The sequence below is a fragment of the Dreissena polymorpha genome, chromosome 10 (assembly GCF_020536995.1).
Source record: "Dreissena polymorpha isolate Duluth1 chromosome 10, UMN_Dpol_1.0, whole genome shotgun sequence".
Lineage (NCBI taxonomy): Eukaryota > Metazoa > Mollusca > Bivalvia > Myida > Dreissenidae > Dreissena > Dreissena polymorpha.
This window is the reverse complement of record NC_068364.1, coordinates 54,721,410-54,747,184: the sequence shown is the minus strand read 5'-3', so window position 1 is coordinate 54,747,184 and position 25,775 is coordinate 54,721,410. Positions and strand designations below refer to the sequence as shown.

The 25,775-nt window shown below is 35.6% G+C and overlaps 1 protein-coding gene across 4 annotated transcripts in view; it reads left to right on the top strand.

The window, feature by feature from the left end:
• The window catches only part of LOC127846959 (mannose-1-phosphate guanyltransferase alpha-A-like), a 45,807-nt gene extending 20,464 nt beyond the window's left edge, over positions 1-25,343 (top strand). The window contains exons 6-13 of one of the 4 annotated variants that reach the window (XM_052378416.1): positions 806-826; positions 3,435-3,565; positions 8,122-8,148; positions 17,174-17,305; positions 18,631-18,775; positions 19,227-19,319; positions 22,640-22,811; positions 23,592-25,343. In XM_052378416.1, coding sequence (XP_052234376.1) covers positions 806-826; positions 3,435-3,565; positions 8,122-8,148; positions 17,174-17,305; positions 18,631-18,775; positions 19,227-19,319; positions 22,640-22,811; positions 23,592-23,692 — 822 coding nt within the window. In that variant the 3' untranslated portion in view covers positions 23,693-25,343. The remainder of the gene's footprint in view (positions 1-805; positions 827-3,434; positions 3,566-8,121; positions 8,149-17,173; positions 17,306-18,630; positions 18,776-19,226; positions 19,320-22,639; positions 22,812-23,591) is intronic. The other 3 variants (XM_052378417.1, XM_052378418.1, XM_052378419.1) reach the window with 3 other exon arrangements.
• The last annotated feature ends 432 nt before the right edge of the window (positions 25,344-25,775 follow it).

Here is a 25,775-nt window from a genome sequence, read left to right as displayed (position 1 = left end):
TTACAAACACAGTATTTAAACAATAAACATCTGTTTTGAGATTTTCCCCAATCAGCTGATCCGCAACTGACATGTACACGAGGTGCAATTTCTATGCTTTTATTTCCTTAAATCATTAACATATACTTAAATCACTCATAGGAATTAAATAATAATAATAAATAAACAAATTCATACCAAATTTACTTCCATATACCGACGAAAGACGCTCAGAAATCGTCTTTTAGCTGTTGGCGCGTGTTTTAGTTTGACGGTGCGACGGTAAAATGACACGACTGTAATAGTTACCACAGCGTGATTTCCAATGAAAACAATGTTGAAATTAGGAAGCAAAACTTTGTTCTTGCTTGAAATTGAACATATTTTCCAAAAGTAGCAGTTATATTTATATGGCAATATCTCTTAGACTAATATTTAAATTAAATCATGAAGTTGATTCGGAATTACCCGAGATCTGGAACTACCTGACTGACTGTAATGCATGCATTTTATAACTCTTAAATAAAACAAAGTATTTTTTAATACCAATATTATCTTTATTTTGATGGCTTTTTTCTATTTTGTGTAGGGTTCTTGGCCTTTGTGATAGTAAAGTTTTATTAAATAAGAAACATTTGTGACTGAAAAATTTCAATAAATGAAGCAAAATTTATTTTTATTTTAAATCTTTTAAAAATTACATGATTGTTGTTTTGGCATTGTTTGCTGGGTTATAATGTACTTAGCTTCTGACCTAGAACCAAAGAAGCCTTGATGTCCTTCAGTTTTATAGACTACTCTTACTTTTATGTACATTATTTTGTAGTCAAAGTCTTTGGCTGGTCAGGTATTCACCCCCATTGTAGAAAAATTATCTCTGTAAACACTCGCTTTCAGCTTTCTTGTAAAATTTGTACAGCCAAGTACCTTGGGGCATAATTAAAACTTGACAGTTGGAATGTACTACAAATGCATGCAAGGGTGTTTTTTATGTTCCCGGTAGGGTGGCATATAGCAGTCGACACTGTCTGTCTGTCTGTCCATCTGTCCGTCCGTCCGTCCGTCGGCCTGTCCGTCACACTTTTGTGTTTAGGTTTCAAAAATCGCTCATAACTTCTATGTCCCTTCAGATGTAACCTTCACATTTGGTATGCATGTGTATATGGACAAGGCCTTTCCATATGCACACAAATTTTGACCCCTTTGACCTTGACCTTGAACTAAGGGTCTGCGTTAAGGTTTCAAAATCTGCGTTTAGGTTTCGAAAAAGCATTTTTCGGGGGCATATGTCGTCCGATGGAGACGGCTCTTGTTTATTCTTTGGAGGAGGCCCAAATATTGACTGAAGGTTATTCATAGTCTCATCCCACATTGACCATACATGTAGGTACACATTATAAGATATAATTAGAGGGCCCAATTATCAGATGTATTATCACCGGCATAATGTCCATGACCTTTCTTTGTCAATCACAGCCAAAGATTTTAAACTGTGACATATGGTGGTTGTCATCAACCCATTTTATGTCTTAATTATAACTTAAGATTAAAAGAAGAACTTTTTTAACTACAATGTCCTAGGAGAATTATTTATATCTAAAATATCATTTTTCATTATACCAGTTTGTAAATGATGTATGCATCATTCTTTAGCTGTCATGTAATGAAACACTGGCGTATGTTTTCGTTTAGAGTCTATTCTTTATTCTTAAGTCATAAGAATGTTTTGTTAAATCAAGGCCCTAGTCAATGCCGGATTGAACCTTGGAGGCCCATAGGCAGTGAAACCTTTAAGGCCCACATCCCAGACCCCTAGTAGCCAAGTGCCTACAAGAATGCTAGTGCCCAGTTGATTTCACTCTTTTAACCCATTTATGCCAAGCGACTAGAAAAAAGGCCTTGGCAAACAGTGAATGATGCATGATGCGGCGTCTCATCTGGGTCTGCGCTGTTTGCTTACAGGAATTTCTGTAAGAAATATTCTAAATACAGAAATAAGTATACTAGACATCCCTGATTTTGGAAATAAAGTGATCCAATTTAGAAGAATGGGTGAGTCCACTAGGCATGAATGGGTTAAATTGGCCTACCACTGCCAAGGTTGGCAAGACATAAAATGTGACAATGTCAGAACTTTACATTGATATAAAATAATTGTCGTTGTCACGTCATTAGATTAGGCTTAGTAAGTGAGTACAAACATTCTTTTGTCACGGTCTCATGGGGCCCTAAAAGTCGTGGGGCCCATAGGCAGTTTTCTACTCTGCCTAATAGGTAATCAAGAACTGGCCCTTGTCATAGCTCTTGCCCAGTTGCATTGTTTCAGTCCGAGGAAATGAACCTATTTATTTCACAGTTTGATCAATTGTTAATTGAATTGTATAACCCATGTACATGTATAGTGTGTATTTCCAGTATAAACTGCCTTATTGTACTAATAAAAATGCAACTTCAGCAGCTCCACATCCATATTTTCTTCAATACTTCTTTTTTTGAATCCAGCCGTTGCTTTGATAGGCTTGTGCTTGTGAAATCATAAGTTTCATTTTGCACTGCATTTGCTTGAAACAGACATTTTTAATTTGTTGAATTATTTTAGTATACTTTAAAGAGCTTTTTAAGTGAATAATGCCACATTCATGCAATTCTTTGCATTAGAACTCCAAATAGATTTTAACTGTCAATGCTTTTTAATCATTAAATTATAGTTTTAATTATAATTATTAGGCTATGCTAGTCAAAATATGCATAATTAACACAATGCATTGAGTTTAGTATGAATGTGTTAAAGATAAAACTAAGACTCTATTCATAAAGTACCTTAAGTCATTTCCTATATATTTTCACTCAAGAGTTAATGTTCAGTGTTATATTTTCATATTAATGTATGTCATTACATTTTTGTTAGTCCCCTACCGGTTTCACCGGAGGGGACTTATGGTTTGCGCTCCGTCTGTCAGTCCGTCCATCAGTCCGTCCATCCGTCACACTTTTCTGGATCCTGCGATTACTTTCAAAGTTCTTAATATTTTTTCATGAAACTTGGAACATGGATAGATTGCAATATGGACATTATGCACGTCATTTCATTTTGTTCCTACGGCAACAAATTTTTTTTAATCTGAAAATGTTGGAATTTCTGACAATGGTGGAGCCGGTAGGGGACTTATATTGCTTTACAATATTCTTGCTTATATTGACATAATGATATTTCAAAAGAATTTAATTTGTTTGTTTTTGTGTGAATGAAATGAAACATGTAATTTAGGATCGTGATGAAAATTACAACTCAGTTTTGTAATTTCTGCAACCATTTTGTTAGCTACTTTCAAAATCAATTTTATTTGGCACTTATCTGTATATTTGTCTTCATAAAAATAATTATAAATCAAGTTTTTTAACAAATATGAAGCCCGGTATAATCCAGTGTCTTTTAGTTTCTTTCATGCTTTCAGATCATGCACTACGTTGAAAAGCCAGAAACGTTTATCAGCACAACCATCAACTGCGGCATCTACTTGTGCTCCCCGGCAATATTCTCTCCCCTTGAAATTGAGTTCAAGAAAAATTTGGAACAGAATTACAAGTAAGATTGGTTATTAATGATGCTCTCCTTTCGAACATTCTACCATATATTTTTTCCAACACATTTTAACCTTTTCCCATAAAATATCATAAAAGCAGAAAGTGTCGTCCCTGATTAGCCTGTGCGGACTGCACAGGGTAATCTGGGATGACACTTTACGCACATGCATTATGCCCAGTTTTCTCGGAGCATGGGTCATATATTTGTGAGTTCTAAAGTGGTTCTCCAAACTAGCACAAGTAGATTAGAGCAGTTCAGTGTACTTGCATATCAGGTGAGAAATTGTTGTTGCTTGGACTGGAAGATAGTATTTTTAATTAGTTAATTTGCCTTTTAAAAGGAAAAAAACCTCCACAACTGTCTATATGATTGCTAAAATTGATTGCATTAATTTTTTAGTTCAGAAACTTTTTAATGATGACATTCACAGTTGAGAATTGACTGTTGTAAAATCTAAGGAAATGGTTAATTTTTATAAGAATTTACAATTGAAATAGGTTTCTGGCACTGCCTCCAGTAAATTCCCACTTCTCTATGCTACTTTCAGCAGAGTGCAAGTGATATTCAAGAGGTGTGTGGTGAACACTCTTAATATGAAACATATTACTGATTTGCTGTTATTTGTGTACTGTATTTTTACCAATCAAGGGTTATCTAACATGTCATTATTGACACATCCACCTGTAGTTGTACAATGCAGTAAGTATTGACTGCTCTTGTTGTACATGTTCTTTGTTATTATTTACTTTTGATTAGATAATCATTTCCACTCTTGTTATGTTCAGACAACCGTTGTGTATCGTTTAGTATCAACCCTTTTCTTTCGAACCCTTAGATACTGATGAGCAGCAAACAGCATAAAACCTGAACACACTGCGAGTTACTCACAGGCTGTTCTGGTTTTATGCTGTTTGCACATAGCCATTTTCACTTTGCTTCTGAGTGGGAAAGGGTTAAAGAGTTGCTTACACTTTACATGTTTACATGGTGATTCTTGCGTTATGAAGTGATACAACTCTAGTTACACATAATGGTATTGCCTTTTAATTTCTGGTATCCTGTGATATTGAAGACCTTCTGAAATAGTTATCTTTTCTCTAAGAATGACAGTCCTAGATAATTTCTGTTTTATCGAATGGAAGTTTTGTAGATCTTTTACTTTATTGTCCCCTACTGGTGAAACTGGTTTGCGTTCTGTGTGTCTGTCAGTCAGTCTGTCAGTCTGTCACACTTATTTGGATCCTGCATAACTTTAAAAGTGCTTCAACTTAGACAAGAAATATTGCTGAAAATGGTGGATCCTGCGATAACTTTAAAAGTTCTTCATATTTTTTATCAAACTTCAAAAATGGAGAGATGGCAATATGGAGATTATGCACGTCATTTCATTTTGTTCCTACGTCAAGAATTCTGGTTGCTATGGCAACAAATAGACTAGAAATATTGCTGAAAATGGTGGAGTTTCACCGATAGGGGACTTATATTGCTTGGCAATAGTCTATACCGGTGTAACAGGCCATATTTTCTCCTCTGGCCACTTTTTTCCTGGGGAAAAAGTGGACTAGGCCAATTCTTCCCCCCCTAGTCCAATTCTTCCCCCCTTGATTTCTCATCAAATATATATCTTTGTGTCTACACCTTTCGGCCAGTTTTTCCTCCCTGGCCAGTTCCCCCCCCCCCCCCCCACCTTGTAAAAGTAGTTTTGACAATAGAATTTGATATATTAACGATTTACTCGTAAAAGTATTCTTAAGAATCACATGTTGGTCCACACAGGGGAAATGCCATTTGAATGCAGTGTTTATCATAAAGAATTTAATAGTAAAGGTACTATTAAGCATCACATGTTGATCCACACAGGGGAAAGGCCTTCTTTTGTCAAAGATGATCAGCAATGAAGAAGATCCTTAACGCTCATAGCCTAGTCCACTGGAGTGCCTATTGTTTGTGGAACACTTGTGGGGGACAGATACACAATATGGGTTAAATTATAGAAAACTTTCTTTAACTCTCTAGATGTCAAATATTCTTCCTGATCTTCATGAAAATTGGTCACAATGTCCATCTTTATTAACATAACATATCTTTATTCTGGCATAAAATAGCACAATGCCTACTTATAGCCAACAATAGAATTATAGCGTGAAAAGTGAAAGGAACGTGAAATATTTTAAACATTAATCTGAGAAGGATTAACAGAGATGTAAGTGCCGTGCAAACAGAATTTGCATAGTACATAATTTATTTACAACAATAAATACAACATTTATTTGCATTTAGGTGACTTCTAACTTCAAACATTTTAACAATATATATATATATATGCTTGTGTGAAATAATATACGTTTACAACTTTATATGTTATAAAATAGACTTAAACGTTCTTTGTAAGGTTAGAATTTAAGTGGAGAAAATCATTACTTGAGTTTGGAAGTCGGTCATGTGCAGGCAAAAGCTAGGCTACAACTAAGGCAGAAGTTTCAGGTGAGCGATACAGGGCACTCTTGTTTATTCACTTTGAGCCATTTTTCCCCTTTAGCCAGTTTTCCCTCCTACCTTTTGGTTTCGTACCGAAGGCCACTTTTACACTTGCATTTTTATCTTTTAACAATTACTTTTACAATCAAAACAAATCGAATAAGCGCTAAACCAGTGTAGAGCTTCAATATCCATTTATACCTAATATATCCTGTGGGCATCATATAGGAATATTTGACAAAGGAAGGCTATAGCAATTTTACAAATATGGGTTTCTAAGGAATTTCTACACAAATATATTACAGATAATGTATATTTGTTATAAATATAGTAAATGCATTTTGAAATTCCTATAAATCTCATGGTTGATTCTTTTGATAGTATTAATGCACATGTTCAGATAATCCTTAGTTGAGCAACCAGGATAGGAAAATCAAATTTAAATACACTTCCAAAGAAACTATAATATGCAATAAGTGCCTAATGAACTTATATAAGTGTAATCTTTCAGAATCTAAACTGTCTAACAGATCAATGAAATGAACAAAATGCGATTATATATCTGCCTTAGAGTTTCCTCAAATAGCCTTAGTAAGCATGACATTTTAGCAGTTGTTTCCACAAATAACAGGACAAACTTCAATTTGTACCATTAGAAACAAGCAAGAGTGGCAAAGGGGAGAAAAAATGACTGAGAGTTATATTTCATTAAGATATCTTAATAAGGGAAGGGGAGAAAAAATGGCCGAGTTTGTTTTGTACCGTCTGCTATGCAAATTATAGGGATCACTTCTCTGTCTGTCTGTCTGTCTGTCTGTCTGTCTGTCTGTCTGTCTGTCTGTCTGTCTGTCTGTCTGTCTGTCTGTCTGTCTGTCTGTCTGTCTGTCTGTCTGTCCTGTCTGTCTGTCTGTCTGTCTGTCTGTCTGTCTGTCTGTCTGTCTGTCTGTCTGTCTGTCTGTCTGTCTGTCTGTCTGTCTGTCTGTCTGTCTGTCTGTCTGTCTGTCTGTCTGTCTGTCTGTCTGTCTGTCTGTCTGTCTGTCTGTCTGTCTGTCTGTCTGTCTGTCTGTCTGTCTGTCTGTCTGTCTGTCTGTCTGTCTGTCTGTCTGTCTGTCTGTCTGTCTGTCTGTCTGTCTGTCTGTCTGTCTGTCTGTCTGTCTGTCTGTCTGTCTGTCTGTCTGTCTGTCTGTCTGTCTGTCTGTCTGTCTGTCTGTCTGTCTGTCTGTCTGTCTGTCCTGTCTGTCTGTCTGTCTGTCTGTCTGTCTGTCTGTCTGTCTGTCTGTCTGTCTGTCTGTCTGTCTGTCTGTCTGTCTGTCTGTCTGTCTGTCTGTCTGTCTGTCTGTCTGTCTGTCTGTCTGTCTGTCACGACCGCCACACCTTTGTCCGGAGCATATTTATAGAAGTACTAAAGATGTTATAATTATCTTCCATGAGATAAGACATATTGAGTATTTGTTATAACTACATACTCTTGTCAATTCTAAAATGTACCAGAATAAGTGTAGATTGCATGTGCTTGTATACTTATGGAGCCTTTGATATAATAATAGTCTCCTATATACTTTGGGGTCTCTTGATAAAATCACAAAGTGAAGTATAACATTCTTAAGTTAACTCCCATTGATGCTAATTTGGTTGTTGATGAAATAGAAAGACCTTTCAATTTAAGTTTGATATGAAGCTTATAGGGAAATAAGTGACAATTAGAAAAACTGCCATTATTTGTCTTAAAGTGATGCCGCTTAAATGTACATCTTTGGCCCAAGCATAATAATGCATTTAACTAAATGCTTTATTCATGCAAAGTATAATGCTCATTGTTTAAATTCGAACTAATTTCACGTATAAGATTAAAGCAATTAGTGGTTCTAAACTCACAGTGGTGTAGCTGAAGTCTTGATACCAAAAATTTAAAGCACACTGTCTATCAGAAATAATTTCTATTATTATAATGCAGCCATTAATCCAGTGTGTAATTGCTCATTACCTCTTTTTTATATGACAGCTAGCCGCTGTTACAGATTCAACGTTTTTTCAAAGAGTATTATGAAAAAATGTACAAAGTCTGTTTGTTTTTCAAGTTGTGATCAAGACCATCAGAGAGTTGGGTAAATATCTGCATGAAAGCATCCTGATAGTCCTTTGATTGGTTGTTAAAACATGTCCCTAGCAACGTGCTTGCAGCCTGTTTGATTAATAACCAGCCAAATGTACAATTAATATATAACACCATTGATTGGCTTATTTTCAGAAAATCTACTGAGTAAGCTTTGATATGAAAAAGTTGTTGTTGTTTTGTAAAAGTTGTTGTTGTTATGTTTAGCTCACCTGAGCACTAAATGCACAGTTTAAAGAATGTTCTTTGTTTTTATACATTTTGTTTACAAGACAGACCCAGGTCAATTCTTGTTATTTTAACGCCAAAGGAATGGATTATAACATTAAAATTGTGATGACATAAACTGAAAAAAGTCCAAGACATATTGATCTTGGTTAACTTTTAAGTATGCCATTTTTTATCAAATTAACTTAAATGATCGCAGTGGTGTAGAGGATATGGTGTCTGCCTATAGCCATCAGGAGGTAGCTGGTTAGATCCCCTCTGTGGGAGCATCCTTTAGATTTCCCCCATAGACGCCAAGTACTCATTATAGTCCCAGGAAAGGGACTCTGCTTTTTCAAAGGCTTTTTATGCAATCAATCTAAAATAAATAGGTTTAAACTAAATTAACTTAGAATTTTTCAAATTGTTGTTGATGTGAACTGTTAAATTTTTGTTATGGTTCTAAATTAAAAATATCATTATGTTTGAAATAATGTGTTAACCATTCGTGTTAGTATATTTACCGTACCCAGGGTACATGTAAGTATTCTAAAGAGTACCTGGGGTACATGTTATTAGTACCCGAGCCGACAATGACCAATCCAGCCAAATTAAGGATTCTGTCATACATAAATACTGATTCTACACAGCTTTGAAACATGCATAGATGTCATCTTTGAACACTATCAACAAATTTTGGACTGCGACTATTCAGAAGGTGGGAATTCTGGAGTAACCAAGATGATGCAATTCTTTAACCATAAGATTTTTTCCTACAAATCTTTGATACTTGCAATGCATGGATAAGGTCTTTGAGCACTTCCACAAAATCTGACCTCATTTTGACCATGACATTGAACAATTTTGGACTAAGAATGGTTCAGAAGCTCTTCATTATTGGTAAACCCAAAATGACGCCCTTCGGCTAATATCTATTCGGCTTGCTACAAAGCTTTGATAATGTTTTGAATGTTATTTTTGAACACTCGAGACAATTATATCACCTGACCTCATGTTGAACTTTGAAATTGGCATACTTTTGGACTAACTCAAATGGAGCCATGAATAAAAACTTTTGGACTTACTAGAATGGCTACCACTTGGGGGTACAGCATCTATTTAATGCAACATCTTGATGTTTATAGTTGATGTGAATGGAAGCATGTGGTTGTATCAATAACATAGTTGTCCTATGAGCTTGTTCTGTAGCTTAAGCTTTTTAAAGATTATATATATTATTATTAAAGCCACACACCTTGAAATGAAATACATGGCATAGTAAATTTAAGTATAAATAAGAAACATATTTTATCTATGCCAATTAGAATATATCTGGTGGTTACAAGGTAGAAATCCGTCTTTGTTGCGCTTTAAAACTAAAAAATAATCATGTTTGTCGAAATGGACGTATTCTTCTAGAAATCCTACTTTTGTTTATGTAGAAATCCGTCTTTTTTGTGCTTTAAAACTTAAAAATAATCGGTTTGTCGAAATGGAGTATCCGTATAGAAATCCTACTTTCGGTTTAAAAAATCAAAAACATAATCAATCACTTGCTAACTAGGCTATAGATTTAATGACAATTTTGCACACTTTCAAATTGCATCTATATGTATTGATTAACATGTATTTCATTTCAAGGTGTGTGGCTTTAACAATGCCATGTTGACTGATGCAGCATTTTGTTGTTTTTCAAAGGGATAGATGTTTGAAATTTGATGTTTGAAATATGGTTGAAAACTGAACATGCCCAGAAAAACACAGGTGAGCGATCCATGGCCATCTTATCCCTCCGTTGTTGTTGTTGTGTTATTTGATCACCAGATTGTCCCTGTTGATTACTCAATTGATTATGTGAGGCATTTAAATATTTATGTCAAATTGTTGGAAAAACATTACTGCATGAAATTGCATGTTTTTTAAGTGATAAATATAATGTATTTGCTTTGCTTAAAAGCCCATAAACCCCCAAAATCAACGAATATTTTGTACAATATATAGAAAAATAAAGTCACTGTTCCTTATGGCATTAGGCAAAATGTCAACGCTAGATGGTCTGGTAACATAGATTTAACAAGATACAAAAATGCTCTTCTTTTTTTTCCGGGACAAAAAATTATATTCAACATGTGTTCATGTACCATTAGTTAATGTTTGTATGCCATATATATATATATATATATATATATATATATATATATATATATTGTTGTGGGAAATTCAAATGTAATATATTGTTAAAAAAATTAAAAACAATCATTTTGTATTTTTATAATACGATACCACGTCTAGCATTTAAAGTTTTACTAATGCTATAAGGAACACTGATTTTTGGGGGGTTAACTTTAAAAAATATTTTGCGAAATAGTCGTTGATTTTGAGTATTTATGTTACTTTAAACATATTATTCAAGTTAGCATGCATATTGAATCATTATGGACACAAACTAAATGTTCATTTATGGTCAAGAAATAAGTGCATATAATCTCATAGTATTCAGTTATTGCTTCTGATTTCTTGACAGGTTATATAAATATTTGAATCAATTATATTTGCAAGAGGTTTTGCCTTAGAACATATAGTAACACCATGTGTTCAAAGCTAAGCTTAGATAGTTCTGTTAACCCTTTGCATGCTGGGAAATTTGTTGTCTGCTAAAATATCGTCTACTGAATTTCTAAAATTAGCATTTTCTTTGAATTTTTTCAAAGAATTCTATCAGAATAGCAAACAGTTTGGATCCTGATGAGACGCCACGTTCTGTGGCGTCTCATCTGGATTCAAACTGTTTGCAAAGGCCTTTAAAATTTGGTTCCAACGCTGAAAGGGTTAAAATCAAATGCTGTATACTCTTCTTTTATTAAGATGTCTAAAATTGATTTAAAGTTGGTCTAACAAAAGCTGCAGCCATTAGTAACTTAATAAGTGGCAACTGTTATGTGGCATGTCATTTTTGATATAATACAAAAACAACTGAATAATGTTGCTGCAGCTGTGGGAATGTTGCTGACGATAATAAAAATGACAAAAAATAAGCATGCTTTCTTGTGAGGAGATTGGTCATGGGAATATATATTCGTCCATTTTGCTCCTTCCTATTTCAGGACAATATAGAGAAGTTACATACTCAATTACAGGCTTATTAAATGCCTATGTTCAGCCAAGAAAACCCCCAAAAGGCTATTTTTATGCCCCCGGTAGGATGGCATATAGCAGTTGAACTGTCCGTCAGTCAGTCAGTATGTCAGAATGTGTGTAAGTCTGTCCGTCCGTCCGAAAAAAACTTTAACGTTGGCCATAACTTTTCATTATTTAAGATAGAAACTTGATACTTGGCATGCATGTGCATCTCACAGAGCTGCACATTTTGAGTGGTGAAAGGTGAAGGTCAAGATCATCCTTCAAGGTCGAATGCCAAATATATGGCGTCTGTCCGTCCGTCCAAAAACTTTAACATTGGCCATAACTTTTTCACTATTGAAGATAGCAACTTGATATTTGGCATGCATGTGCATCTCACGGAGCTTCACATTTTGAGTGGTGAAAGGTGAAGGTCAAGGTCATCCTTCAAGGTCAAATGTCAAATATATGGCGTCTGTCCGTCCAAAAACTTTAACATTGGCCAGAACTTTTTCAATATTGAAGATAGCAACTTGATATATGGCATGCATGTGTATCTCATGGAGCTGCACATTTTGAGTGGTAGAAGTTCAAGGTCAAGGTCATCCTTCAAGGTCAAAGGTATAAAAAATTAATTCAAAGCGGCGTTCTCATGAAGCTGCACATTGTGAGTGGTGGAAGTTCAAGGTCAAGGTCATCATTCAAGGTCATCCTTCAAGGTCAAAGGTAACAAAAATTGAAAGCGGCGTTCTCATGAATCTGCACATTTTGAATGGTGGAAGTTCAAGGTCAAGGTCATCGTTCAAGGTCAAACCTCATAGGTAAAAAAATTTTTTTATTTCAGAGCGGCGCAATAGGGGGCATTATGTTCTGATGAACACATCTCTTGTTCTGACCTCCATCATTACATCACTAATAGAACAAGAGCACCGCATAACGGGTGCCACGCTCGGCTGCGAAAGCTTGTCAGAATTTTTTTTTTTAGATATCACAGTGACCTTGACCTTTGATTTAGTGACCCAACAAGAGATATGTTTGTCAGAAACACAATGCCCCCTACTGCGCCGCATTGAAATAAAATTTCTATTTATCATTTGGCAGGTATAGAAGTCATCTCCCTTTAAAGGTTATTACTTCCCTTGAACTTTGTCCAATCCAACCGGGGGGGGGGGGTCTCACAGTCAATTATGACCATGTCAGACATCACTGACAACCAAGGCCTGTGTTTTAAAAGAGATCATAGCCAGAGTTGATTATGTATCTATGGACATAAGTCCACAGGTATGTAATGAACATCAAAGAAATTATAATTACATGTACATCATTAAAAAAAAACTTTGAAAAATCAATCATTTGGGTTATAAATAATCAAAATAATAAATCTGTACAGTAACTGTGAAAAGAACTTCAATTCTTGGTAAGGAAATATATAATATGAGATTTATAATTATATAAATTACTTACCTTGAAAATAATTGTCTGTAGCAAATCTCTGTTTTTAGCTCACCTGAGCGATAGCTCGGGGTGAGCTATTGTGATCACTCAGCGTCCGGCATCCGGCCGGCCGTCTGTCTGTCTGTAAACAATTTGTAAACATCTTCTTCTACTAAACCATTGAGCCAATTTCAACTAAATTTCATGTGGAGCATCCCTAGGTCATGGGACAAAAGAATTGTTAAAAAAAATTTGATCACATAACCAAGATGGCCGCCATGACCATATATGGTAAAAACCTTAAAAAATCTTCTTGTCAGAAACCGCTCATCAGATTTTCAAAAAATTTCACAGGAATGACCTTTGAAGGCTCCCCTGAAAAAGTTGTTCAAAGAAATTTGATTCGTCAAAAAACATGGCCGCAGGAGCTCGTTGAACTTTGCATGTTTATTGGTTTTTGCCTATTTTGTGAAAACTTTCAAAAATCTTCCATATTTTTCATGCAATCTGTATGAAATTTGGTCAGAATGTTTATCTTGAAGAAATCTGGGTTGGGACTGTATTTGGACCATCTGGGGTCAAAAACTAGATCACTAGGTCAAATAATAGAAAAACCTTGTGTAGACAATAGAGGTTACATTTTACATCCAATCTTTATGAAATTTGGTCAGAATGTTTGTCTTGATGAAATCTGGGTTGGAATTGTATGTGGGTCATCTGGGGTCAAAAACTAGGTCACAAGGTCAAATAATAGAAAAACCTTTAGCAGCATAATTAATTGTTTTTCACTAAGTGTATTATAATAATTTAAAAATCAGATTAAAGAGAATAAAATTTTCTTTATTATGGTTTTTATTTCATGAAAATCCATAAAGGATAAGTGTTATTAATCGTTGCTTAATTATTGAACAATGCGAAATATCGGTATTGATTTTTTTCCTGACATGCAGCCCCAGATATTAAACGCTTTAAGCTGTAGACTGTGCTTCAATACATCGCCGTGTTATTGAGCTGAAAAATTGATACGCAGTCGGCATACACACCGGTCATCGAGACAAATTACTGATGTGAAAACAAATTGTACATGGTAGCAGCTTAAATAAACAATTACATCTGATTAAAGATTAAAGATTGCTGCCGATTTAAATCAATTTGAGTAATTTTTGCATATATTTAATGCCAAATGGGAAGCTGTGTTTAGACTCAAGTTGACAAAAATGGCAACGAGATACTTGCCTGTTGGATATAAGGTGAAAGATCTTGAAGGTGCATAAAATAAGTGGCGCTGGGATTGGTTACACGAGAAAGACTACGCTGTAGTCTACGGGCGTGAGGGAAATGGTTGATAAAAGTGGAAGCTTGTGGAAAACGATTTGAGTAGTTCTTCTTGAATGCTCTGAGCTTTTATGCAATAGCTGGGAGTTGGATTATTGCAACTAGCGATTTGAGAAGTTTGTAAGAAAACCCTAAATTATCAGTCTTGTGGGAAGAAGGCATTTCGTTTCCACGCAGAGGACCCTAATCACATAAAGAATATAAGAACCCTCAAGACCAACCAGGTAGTTTTTTGTTTTTTTTTAACTAACACCCCGAATTTGGTCGTATTTTCTGTTGCTAAAGTTTATTGTTTAGTTTTTTTTGCATCAAAAATCAGCAAGATAGATCTAGCAAATTTGCCATTTTTTTTTATTAATAACGTTTGATTCATTGATTGTGAGCTTTTAAAATATTTTGACCTTTGAATAAAGCATAAAACAGGAAAAGAATTTTAACAGTAATTGAAAATACGATCAAATACGCCATTTTTGCTGACTGGGACAGGTCTTTTTTAGTTAAATAAAATGTTTTATTGTTCCCAACATATGAGCCCAGCAGCAAGAAATGTTTTTTTTTACTTTTTGTAAAACAAATATGGGCAACCTACCGTAACCCAAATTCGACGATGTTCTATTTTTATCGATTAAATGGATGATTATTGTCTTGGAATCATTTCAAAGTAATACAGCCGAGTTTAAAATTATTATTTTGTGCTATTTAACATTTCATTATTTCTTAAATTATTTGCTAAATATTGCTTCATGTAACCATTACATCGTCGAATTTGGGTCACACCGGGATACAATTATTTAGCATTCAAACAAAACGATTGGGATAAAAACTAGGGGAACCCATGCTGAAATTTTCAATTTTAACTGTTGAGCAGAAGCCACCATACCCAATTTTCTTAGGTGAATGTGGAGGCTTCTGGAAGCATGATTCTGTGAATATAAATGGTGACAAACATTTGATTCTGCATTTATTAAACATGTATTATTGACTTTTTAAAGTATGTGTGAAAAATATAATAATTTGTAACGACTGTTACAGGTTTGACCGGGTTCTTCAAAAGCAACACCTGCAGTCGAGTCCATGCCAGACAGTGGGTGCATGTGAATGAATTGCCTTTTGACTAACTTTTGTGTGTTCCTTATCAAATACATGAAGATTTTCAAATATATGTGTATGTTTTTTTTTAAGAAAATAGAATCACCAGAACAGGTACAGGCACCCTTTTAATGCGTCGAATCCAGGAGCTTCCGGGGGCCTCCGGCCTCCTTGTCCTCTGGACCCACTGAGGGCCCTGCGGCCCCCTGGCCCGCAGCTTTAAGTTCAGGATTTTCAAAATATCCAACTTTGACCCCTGCAAATGCTTTGCTAAAACTTTGGCTACAGTTTCTAAAATTTGGCTACACAAAATTCCATTTGGCTAAAAAGTTGGCTACAGAAATTTTTGGGCCAGGGGAGCCCTGTTTGGATTGTATTTGGGTTATCTGGGGTCAGCAACTAGGCACTAGGTCAAATAATAGAAAAACCTTGTGTAGACTATAGAGGTCACAGTTTTCATCAGACCTTAATGAAATAGAGTCAGAATGTTTGTCTTGTTAAAATCTGGGTTGGGATTGAATTTGGGTCATCTAGGGTCAAAAACTAGGTCAGATTAAAAAAAACTTTTGTAGACAGTAGAGGTCACAGTCATTAAATCTTTATGAAATTTGACCAGAATATTAATCTTGATGAAATCTGGGTTGGGATTGTATTAGGGTCATCTGGGGTCAAAAACTAGGTCACCAGGTCAAATCATAAAAAAACTTTGTGAAGACAATAGAGGTCATAGTTTTCATATGATCTTAATGAAATATGGTCAGAATGTTTATCTTGATAATATCTGATTTTGGATTGTATATGGGTCATCAGGGGTCAAAAATTAAGTCACCGGGCCAATTCTAGTAAAACCTTGTGTAGATGAAAGAGGTCACAGTTTTCATCACGTCTTAATGAAATTTTGTCAGAATGTATTAATTAATGAAATTTGGCTTGGGATTGTATATGGGTCTAATAAAATTTAAGTTTATGAAGCAAGGTTAGTCAGGTGAGCAATTCAGGGCCATCATGGCCCTCTTGTTAGTAGCAAATAATTTATTAAAAGCCACTACTGTGGCTGTAGATTCACCACTCAAAATGTGCAACTCCGTGAGATACACATGCATGCCAAATATATAAAGTGGCTATGTTCAATATTGAATAATTTTCTCCCTTTTTAAAGTTTATAACTTCCCTTAAATCTGTATTCTTTACCGTAGACCGTAAAGGATGACCTTGACCTTTTACCACAATGTGTTTGTCAGAAACACAATGCCCCCTACTGCGCCGCTTTGATTTATTTAACAAAAATATATATGTGGGCAAGTCAGAAAACTATGTCCATTTAAAGCTTATTACTTCCCTTGACTTTGTTTTTTCGACCTTAGACCTTGAAGGATGATGTTCACCTTGAAATTTTACCACTCAAAATGTGCAGCTCAATGAGATACACATGCATGCCAAATATCAAGGTGCTATCTTCAATATTTAAAAATTTATGGCCAATGTTAAGGTTTTAGCACAACGCCTACGGCGGATGTCAGTCGGCGGGCGGAGGACGACGAGCTGGCTATGACAATAGCTAGGTTTTTCTCCGAAAACAGCCTCGCTTAAAATTGCTCCTTTCAGCTGATGTAGTCCTGTTGAATGTCCAATTTATTTTACAGTTCTGAATTTTTCCAGATCTTTATTATAAAAAAGAGTTTGATAGAAACCTGTATGGGGGGTAGGTCATTATCTTCCATTGTGTTGGTTGTAAAATCACACCCCTGTAAAATGCAATGAAACAAAACCAAACATATTATAATATTAAAATATCAACATTTCATGTAATGTTTTATTTATGTGTACTGTAGTTATGACTACACTACTGCCCCAGCCAAGGAGGTGATCCGTATGGAGCAGGACATCTTTGTACCCCTCGCCTCCTCGGGGAAGTTGTATGTTTACCAGACTGAGCGCTTCTGGAGCCAGATCAAATCTGCAGGGTATGTGTAGTGTGTAGCCTCATTAACAGACACAGCCAGATCAAATCTGCACGGTATGTGTAGTGTGTAGCCTACCCAGGTCAAATCTGCGGTGAATGTGAAATGTGTAGCCTTGCTGAATCAAATCTGCAGAAAATGTGAAATATTTAGCCTAGCCAGATCAAATCTGTAGGGTATGTGAAATGTGTAACTGGTATTTGAAATGTGTAGCTGGTATGTGAAATGTGTAGCTGGTATTTGAAATCTGTATCGACTATGCGAAATGTGTGGTCGCTATGTGCAAGGTGTAGCCTAAAAGACACTTTCATGTTCAATCTGTAGGGTATGTGAAATGTGAAGCCGTTATGTGAAATGTGTAGCCTAACAGACACTGTTAGGTTCAATCTGTAGGGTATGTGAAATGGGTAGCCAGTATGTAAACTGTGTAGCCAGTATGTGAAATGGGTAGATTTACAGACAGGTTCAATCAGTAGGGTGTGTGAAATGTGTAACCTAACAGACACAGACTGGATCAATAAGCTGGGTATGTGATAGTAACAGAGTGCCTTAGAAGCCATACCAAATCTGTGGGATATGTGAAATTTGTAGACTAACAGACAAAGCCAGGTCCAACCTGCAGAGAATGTGAAATGTGTAGCCTTAACCCTGTCTCACTCAAAAGCAAGGTGAAAATGGCTGTATGCAAACAGCATAAAACCAGAACAGCATGGGAGTAACTTGCGTATTAATCTGTAGGGTAGTTGTAGCCATGGCTGCCAGAGTGCTTTTTGTGCCATATTAGTCTTTAGGGTATGTTATAGTTGTAGCACTGGCTTAGGGAGTTTTTAAGAGCCAGATTAATCTCTTATGTATGTAATAGTTGTACCGCCCTTGGAATGCATAGTTTGTATTTAACTCTGGGTAGGTAATTAACTGAAGCATACTTTGGATGAAAGGTGAGTACAAAATGCATCAATACATTCTACAAAACGAAGAAACTAAAGCGTAAGCATTGAGGAGTAACTCGCAGTCTGTTCAGGTTTAATGCTGTTTGCTGCTCATCAGTATTTTATGATTGGAAATGAAGCCTTTAAAACTTAAATACAGTAAGACAAGTCTTTAATCAAAATTAATGTAACTTTCTTAGGGACTACAAATGCGTGAAAAAACGTATCTGAGTGGTACAGGGTTTATGTTACCGCCAGTGATGTTTGATTGTATAGAAATGCCATAAACCAACAGATATTATCGAAGAAAATAGAAAAGATAAAGTTAAAAATGTCATACAGATATTTTATATAGGAATCTACTATCATTTATAATAGCCCAGTGATGACTGATTTCAGGGCAGCAATATACGCGAACAGACACTATCTGAAGCTTTACCGCAAAACCCACCCAGAGAGGCTGGCGAAGAACGGTGCTGGAAAACCACAGATAATTGGCGATGTTTTCATCCACCCATCTGCACAAGTCAATGAGACAGCTGTGGTAGGTGGTCATTACTTTCAGTCGAATGTGCTAGCTCATTCATCATGTTGAAAAAAAATCCTTTCAAATACTCAGTGAATCAAGTCTGTTTTGTGTTGCATTTATAACGAACTTTGCCATTAGATGCAAACAAATGTTTTGATTTGTTTTAGCAGTAGATGCTGAGAAATCAAAATGTATGTTGTTGTTTTTTCTTCCTGACAATATTCTGCTCCTATCTTAGTTGATCAACAATGTTGAATCTGTGTAAGAATATTATTAATTATTAGTAATATTCATGTCAGCTGATGCGTTTGTGTTCCTATTTATAAAACCATTATGTTTAAATTAATTAAAACAAGTTTGAAGACTAAGAACCATATCTAGTAAATATCTTCTACATTCAGATTCTAAAGTACACATAAGAATGTAATTCTAATGAGTCTGACCTGAAGTGTTACTTTTGTTTAAGTTGGGCCCCAATGTCACAATAGGCAAGAACTGTATGCTGGGAGATGGGGTGAGAGTTCGAGACTCAGTGGTGTTGGATGGGGCGGTATTACAGGTACTTCAGTTAAGACAATTTTATTTTAGCTCAATGGCATTGAAAGCCTCAGGCTTATTGTAACAGTCTTGAGTCTGTTTCCTGGGTCAAACCAGTCCTTGGTGTCTTTTGGGGCTATCTTAAGAATGCTAGCACAGTGGGGATGGAACCCATGACCTCCCGATTGCTAGGCGAACACCATATCAACTATGCAAGTGCAACCTAGATCTAGTTTGAGATGCTGTCACACTCCAAGGGACCTTGTTACAAGTACTTCGGCAATATTCACAAACCTCAGAAAACTTAATTTATGTTGTATTGTAAAAAATAATTTCAGAACCAATTTCCTATAAGAAACCAAATGGTGTTCGCGTATTTAATGATAAAATATTACCGTTCATGCAAAATGTGCTTTACTGAGACATTTAAACATAAATAGTTCAAAACACTAAATAACCAGAAACTTTTGCTATTTTAGGATTTATTTTTAGTTTTCCCTTTTTCATTTAGGTTCCAGACTGGGGTCACAATATTTTAAAGGAACAATATCACATATTTCCTTTGGAGAATGACAATGTTAATATTTTAAACAATACATGACAAAAAAACCTGTTCGCTTTGGTGTTTTGATTGCTGATGTTTTCATTAATATATTGGGCTGTGCTCTGTGAAAAAGGGGTTTAATGCATGTGTGTAAAGTGTTGGCCCAGATTAGCCTGTGCAGTCTGCACAGGCTTATCAGGGACAATGCTTTTTACCTAAACTGGATTTTTGCTAAGAAGAGACTTTCTGTAAACGAAATATACATAAAAGCGGAAAGTGTAACCCCTGATTAGCCTGTGCTAACTGCACAGGCTAATCTGGGACGACATTTTATGAACACATGGGTGAAAGTTTTCCGTATTATTACGGATTTCCGTAAATTCGATCTTCAGTCAGGTCGTTTTTCCAAATCGTCCAGATCCGAGGAGATATTTTTGGGGGGGGGGGGGTAACCCCTACCTTTGATTTTAATCGGACCCGAAGTTTAACGGCTACAAGTCGAAATAAAATGTCTCCTGCAAAAGGAATCTGGTACGGATACGAGCCAAATGATCCTTCGCCGTGCAGAAGACAGCATGACGTCACCTCATTAGAATAGTCTGGCAAAATCTGCCGATAATTTACGATTCCTTTGTCTCCGATGTCTACGAAATGGTTTACAACACGGAATAACTCGAAGTAAATCGGAATCTGACTCGGTTTCCAAACACGCGTTTTGATTGGTTTACGTTAATCGGTCAACCAATTAAAATCAACGTTACGAAAATAAATCTCTCAAAAGCATATGGCGGACAAGTTGAAGTAACTTTTTTCCGAAACCCAAACAACCGATAAAATTATGTATTTACCTCCGGGGTATAACACCAAAGAACTTGAAAGTGGTGTTAAGAACAAGTGGCGATGGGAATGGCTCAACGAAAGAGGCTCTCTTGGTGAGAAATGGGGAGATTGGCTGAAAAAACCAAACACTCCGGGTAGCGCCTATTGTGAAATTTGTTTCAAAACGATAAACTACAAATCTAATGGGAAGAAGGCGTTCAAGTCTCACGCTGAGGATGTAACGCATTTGAAAAATTACCGGACGTGGAAATCAAATCAGGTGAATATTTTTAATATCTCTTATTTGTGTTTTTTTCCCACCCGTATCGAAATTCGAATGATCGGTGGCGAAGGTCTGGATAACGGCGGCACGAATTACCCAAATCTACCAAAATCTTCCCAAATCTACCCCAAAACTACCCAAATCTACATAAAAATAATTATTTTACATCATGTTTGTGTGATGGGCACTATTGTTTTGTTAACGACATTATTGAAAAAGACCGGACAAAGATGACAGTTGTCAATTATGAAGCCGTAGCAATTGTGAAGACCGCTCTTAGGAAAAAAAATGTGAAAAGTACAGACCTTAAAGTCACACCAAATATGAAAAAGGCCTGTATTTCTGCTTACTCCAGTTATCAGAAATATCTGAAGGAAATGAAAGAGGAAAAGAAGAAAAGAGAAGATGCAGTTTTGGACTCTTCAGTTCAGCTGTTGAAACTTGAACGTGCCAAAAAAATTGCAAAGTTAGTAAGGTTGAAGAACAGACATTCAGGGATTAAGAGGAAACCGGACACAAGTAGCGATGGAACAGGAAGGAAGTGGAAAAGAATAAAGAAGATATAGTTCTGAACTTCTGGTGTATCATGAAATAATGTTTTAACAAGTGAAAATAATGTGATTTTTAATGCATGGTTTAAGAGAATTAAGAAGCTATTTTATTACAAAATTTATCTGATCAAAAGACACTACACAAAATGCTTCATTTTAATTTCAAAGTTTAATCTTTTGATAGAAGACAAATTAAGTGCTTCAGTAATTTCTTTAAAAAATATCTAGATAAGATATTCAAACTAATTACATAAAAATACAAGAAAGAAAATGTATTACTGTAATATGTTCATCAATGTTAATCTACATGAAATTTTAAAGATATTTTCTACCCAAACTGTTTTTTTCTGTTTTGAATAACTTAAAAATACAGGTGTCTTTAAGCTCAGGAGAAGTGATTTCTTCGTTTTAAATAAGCTAAAATGCAGGAGCTTCCGGGGGCCTCCGGCCCCCTGGACCCCTGGCCAGGGCCTTGCCCTGGACCCCACCGGGGGCCCTATCGGCCCCCAGGCCCCCAGATTTTTTTTTCAGTATTTTGGGTTTTTTCAACTTTCACCCATGTGAACATGCACTTAACCCCTTTTTCATAGAGCATGGCCCATACAATTAAACAATATAACCTAGGGTATGTTTTTGTCAAGCTGGACTGGCTAACTCTGTAAGAGTCCAATCCTTGATCTAACCGTAATTTGTGTTGGTATTGGTTATGAAATATTTTTTATAATTGTAATCATAAATCTGATTTAAATATGTAACTGGTTAGTTACTGGCATACCGATTTTTTTTGCAACAACTTGTTTTTCAAGATTGCAGATAAGTACACATACAATATGATCATAACCATACTATTTTGAAATCAGACACCAGAAAACGTCAACAGAAAACATGATGAAATGATGTCTAAAGTTATATATAATAGTAGTCAGGGACAGACAGGGACTAGTGTGTTAAGAGAACTGGCATACACATTTAGTGCATTGTGTACCAGTGAACAGATTGGAAAGGCTAAGCTTGTCCATGCAGTGTGTGTAAGGTTGCACACCACTGTGTACATACTTTTTAATATGGAAAAAATAATCTGAAATTGTTATTGTAAAATACTGTTAAATTAATGCAGTAATCAAAACACAAACTTATTTTTTCAGGACCATTGCTGCATTCTGGACAGCATCATAGGCTGGAATTCCACCATTGGGGACTGGACTCGCATTGAAGGAACCCCAAATGATCCAAATCCCAACAAACCCTTTGCAAAGATGGAGGCAATATCCACGTTCACTTTTGATGGAAAATTGAATCCATCCATCACAGTCATAGGTATATCCCCCCATGTCATGTACAGTTCTTATTGTTGAAAAATTAAATTCTAAAATCTGCGTTTTTAGAGCCTTTCATCAAAATGTTTACGTTAAAATGTAATTTACTGTATTATTTTGCCTATGAATGATGAATTGTTCAAATAATTAATGTTGAAAGTCCTTTGTTCAAGAATGAATGAATGTCTACAAAATGAATGTTAACTTTAATACACATTCATTGTTATTGTGTCTTATGTGTATGAATACTGTCTGTCTCAAAAATAAATACTAAGATACATTTAATAACAAATGTTTTTTATATATGAACAAGAAAGTGTGTTATGTAGCGAAATGTAAAACTGTTTCATCTTTTGTGTGGTTTTACACAAAATATCAGTATCCAGTATTAAGTGTGAAACTGTTTTATCCTTTCAAATATTCTTTATGAGATCCAATCATTTCACACTCAACACTCGGTACTATTTTCTCTTGCTGTATACATGTACGTTTGAGTTGCTCTCTGTGAAAGGGGGTTAAATGCATGTGCGTAAAGCGTGGTCACAGATTAGCCAGTGCAGTCTGCACAGGCTAATCATAAACAGCACTTTCTGTTTCTGCTCAGAGTAGATTTTTGTTTAGAAGAGTGCAATTTAAAGGCAAAAGTCCATAGAAGGGGAAGTGTTGTCCCTGATTAGTGGATGCGAACTGCATAGGCTAATCAGGGACGACACTTTAAGCACATGCATTAAGCCCTTTTTTCTCGTGCTGTATAAATGCATATTATTCCTCCAAACCACAGGCTCTGATGTGCAGGTGCCTTCAGAGGTGATAATCCTCAACTCAATTGTCCTGCCCAATAAGGAACTCTCAGGCTGCTACAAGAACCAGATCATCCTCTAGACTGTACTCAAGGAAATAGGCCTGGGCCCGTTTTAACCTTTTCCCTCTTAGATATGTTTTTTTATGCATTTGTAGTCCCTCAGAAAGTTTAATTTATTTAAATTTATGTAAATACCTTTCTTACTAGATTCAAATTTTAAAGGCTTAATTTCCAACCCTCAGATACTGATGAGCAGCAAACAGCATAAAACCTGAACTTACTGCGAGTTACTCGCAGGCTGTTCTGGTTTTATGCTGGTTGCAAAAGCCATTTCTACTTTGCTTCTATTGGGGGAAAGGGATAACCAACCCAGTCTTAGACTTAAGAATAAAGAACAGACTTTAAAGTTTCTCAAAAAAAAATCTTCAGAGTTTGAATACATGCGGGCAATAAATGCTGATTATATTAGTAAGAATCTGTTCTAAATAAATAATGATGTAATTATAGGTGTTAGATGCCAAGTGAGTCTCAACTTTCAAGTACTTATAAAACATATATGTAAGAGTTTTCAAAATATTGTTTATTTTTTAAAGTTAAGTCTAAGAATCTGTTGGTGAATGCAGGCCCAAATGATAGATGTTCTTTTGTGTTTGTTTTACGATGTGAAGTACTTGTGTACTGAAATGCATAATAATAATGTAGATGATCGTCTTATAAAGAATTAGTTCACATTACAAAACACACTCATAACTAAATAAATCCAGCTGATATATAGATTCATGTATAGATTCATGTACATTGATATATAGATTCATGTACATTGATATACATGTATAGATTCATGTATATGTGCAACTTTTTAATGCTTACTAATTACTCGTGAATGCATAATCCGAATACCTGCATAATTGCTTTATTAACACATCAAAGGGCTTTTGATTGTCTTGGGGGTCGACTATTAGTCAGAAATGTTATTTAATTTGAACATTTGTGTTTATGGTGACTTCACGTTAGAAACACACACTATCTGATGTATTATTAGGTTCAAGTCATGTTTTAAATAAATGTCTTGGGCTTTGGCTTCTTTCTAATAAATGTCAATATTGTATTCCTTGCTTGTTCTGGGAAAGATTTTTTATTTTCATTTTGTATATTATGGCATATTAATTTATGTATATTAATTTAACTTATCTGTAAGTGTATGTTTTTATGCCCCTGGTAGGGTGGCATATAGCAGTTGAACTGTCAGTCCGTTTGTCTGTGTGTCTGTCTGTCCGAAAACTTTAACATTGGCCATAACTTTTGCAATATTGAAGATAGCAATTTGATATTTGGCATGCATGTGTATCTCATGAAGCTGCACATTTTGAGTGGTGAAAGGCCAAGGTCATCCTTCAAGGTAAAAAAATACAATCCAAGGGAAGTAATAAGATTTAAAAGGGAGATAATTTCTTAATCTGCTTAATGATATATTGAAATTTTATTTCAAAGCGGCACAATAGGGGGCATTGTGTTTCTGACAAACACATCTCTTGTTCTACCTGTGAAAGTTTTCCTCATGTTTTTTTATGTATCCATGTTATTTATATAGTCTAATGGTATTTAAACACTATACCATATAATAATGAATAAGCATATTAGAATTCTATATTGTTAAAAGAAAATAAATATGTTCAAACATTCACTTTAAGTATTGATTTCATTTATCGCAAATAAACTTTAATAATACCATGGTGCATTTTCATTATTTATATGTTATGCTTTTGAGTTGAGCCAGCAACAGGTTGCAGTGGTGTAGTGGATATGATGTTCCCCTGGCTATCAGGAGGTCACGGATTCGATCCCCACTGTGGGAGCGTTCTTTAGATTTCCACCATAGACAGCAAGTACTGGTTTTAGTCCCAGGACTCGAGGGCGTTTCAAATAAGCCTTAGTCATTCTGTGCAATCAAGCTAAAACTAGAGCTTTTTCACAGACGTGAAGAATACCCCCACATGTCGCATTGACACAGAATATTTTGCATGTTGTCTTAACAAAAAACAGTGGACACCGTGCTCAATGTTTAAAACGCACTAAGTGACCCCGTGACCTAGTTTTTGACCTGGCATTACCCATATTCGAACTTGACCTAGTCATTATATAGATACAACATCCGACCAAGTG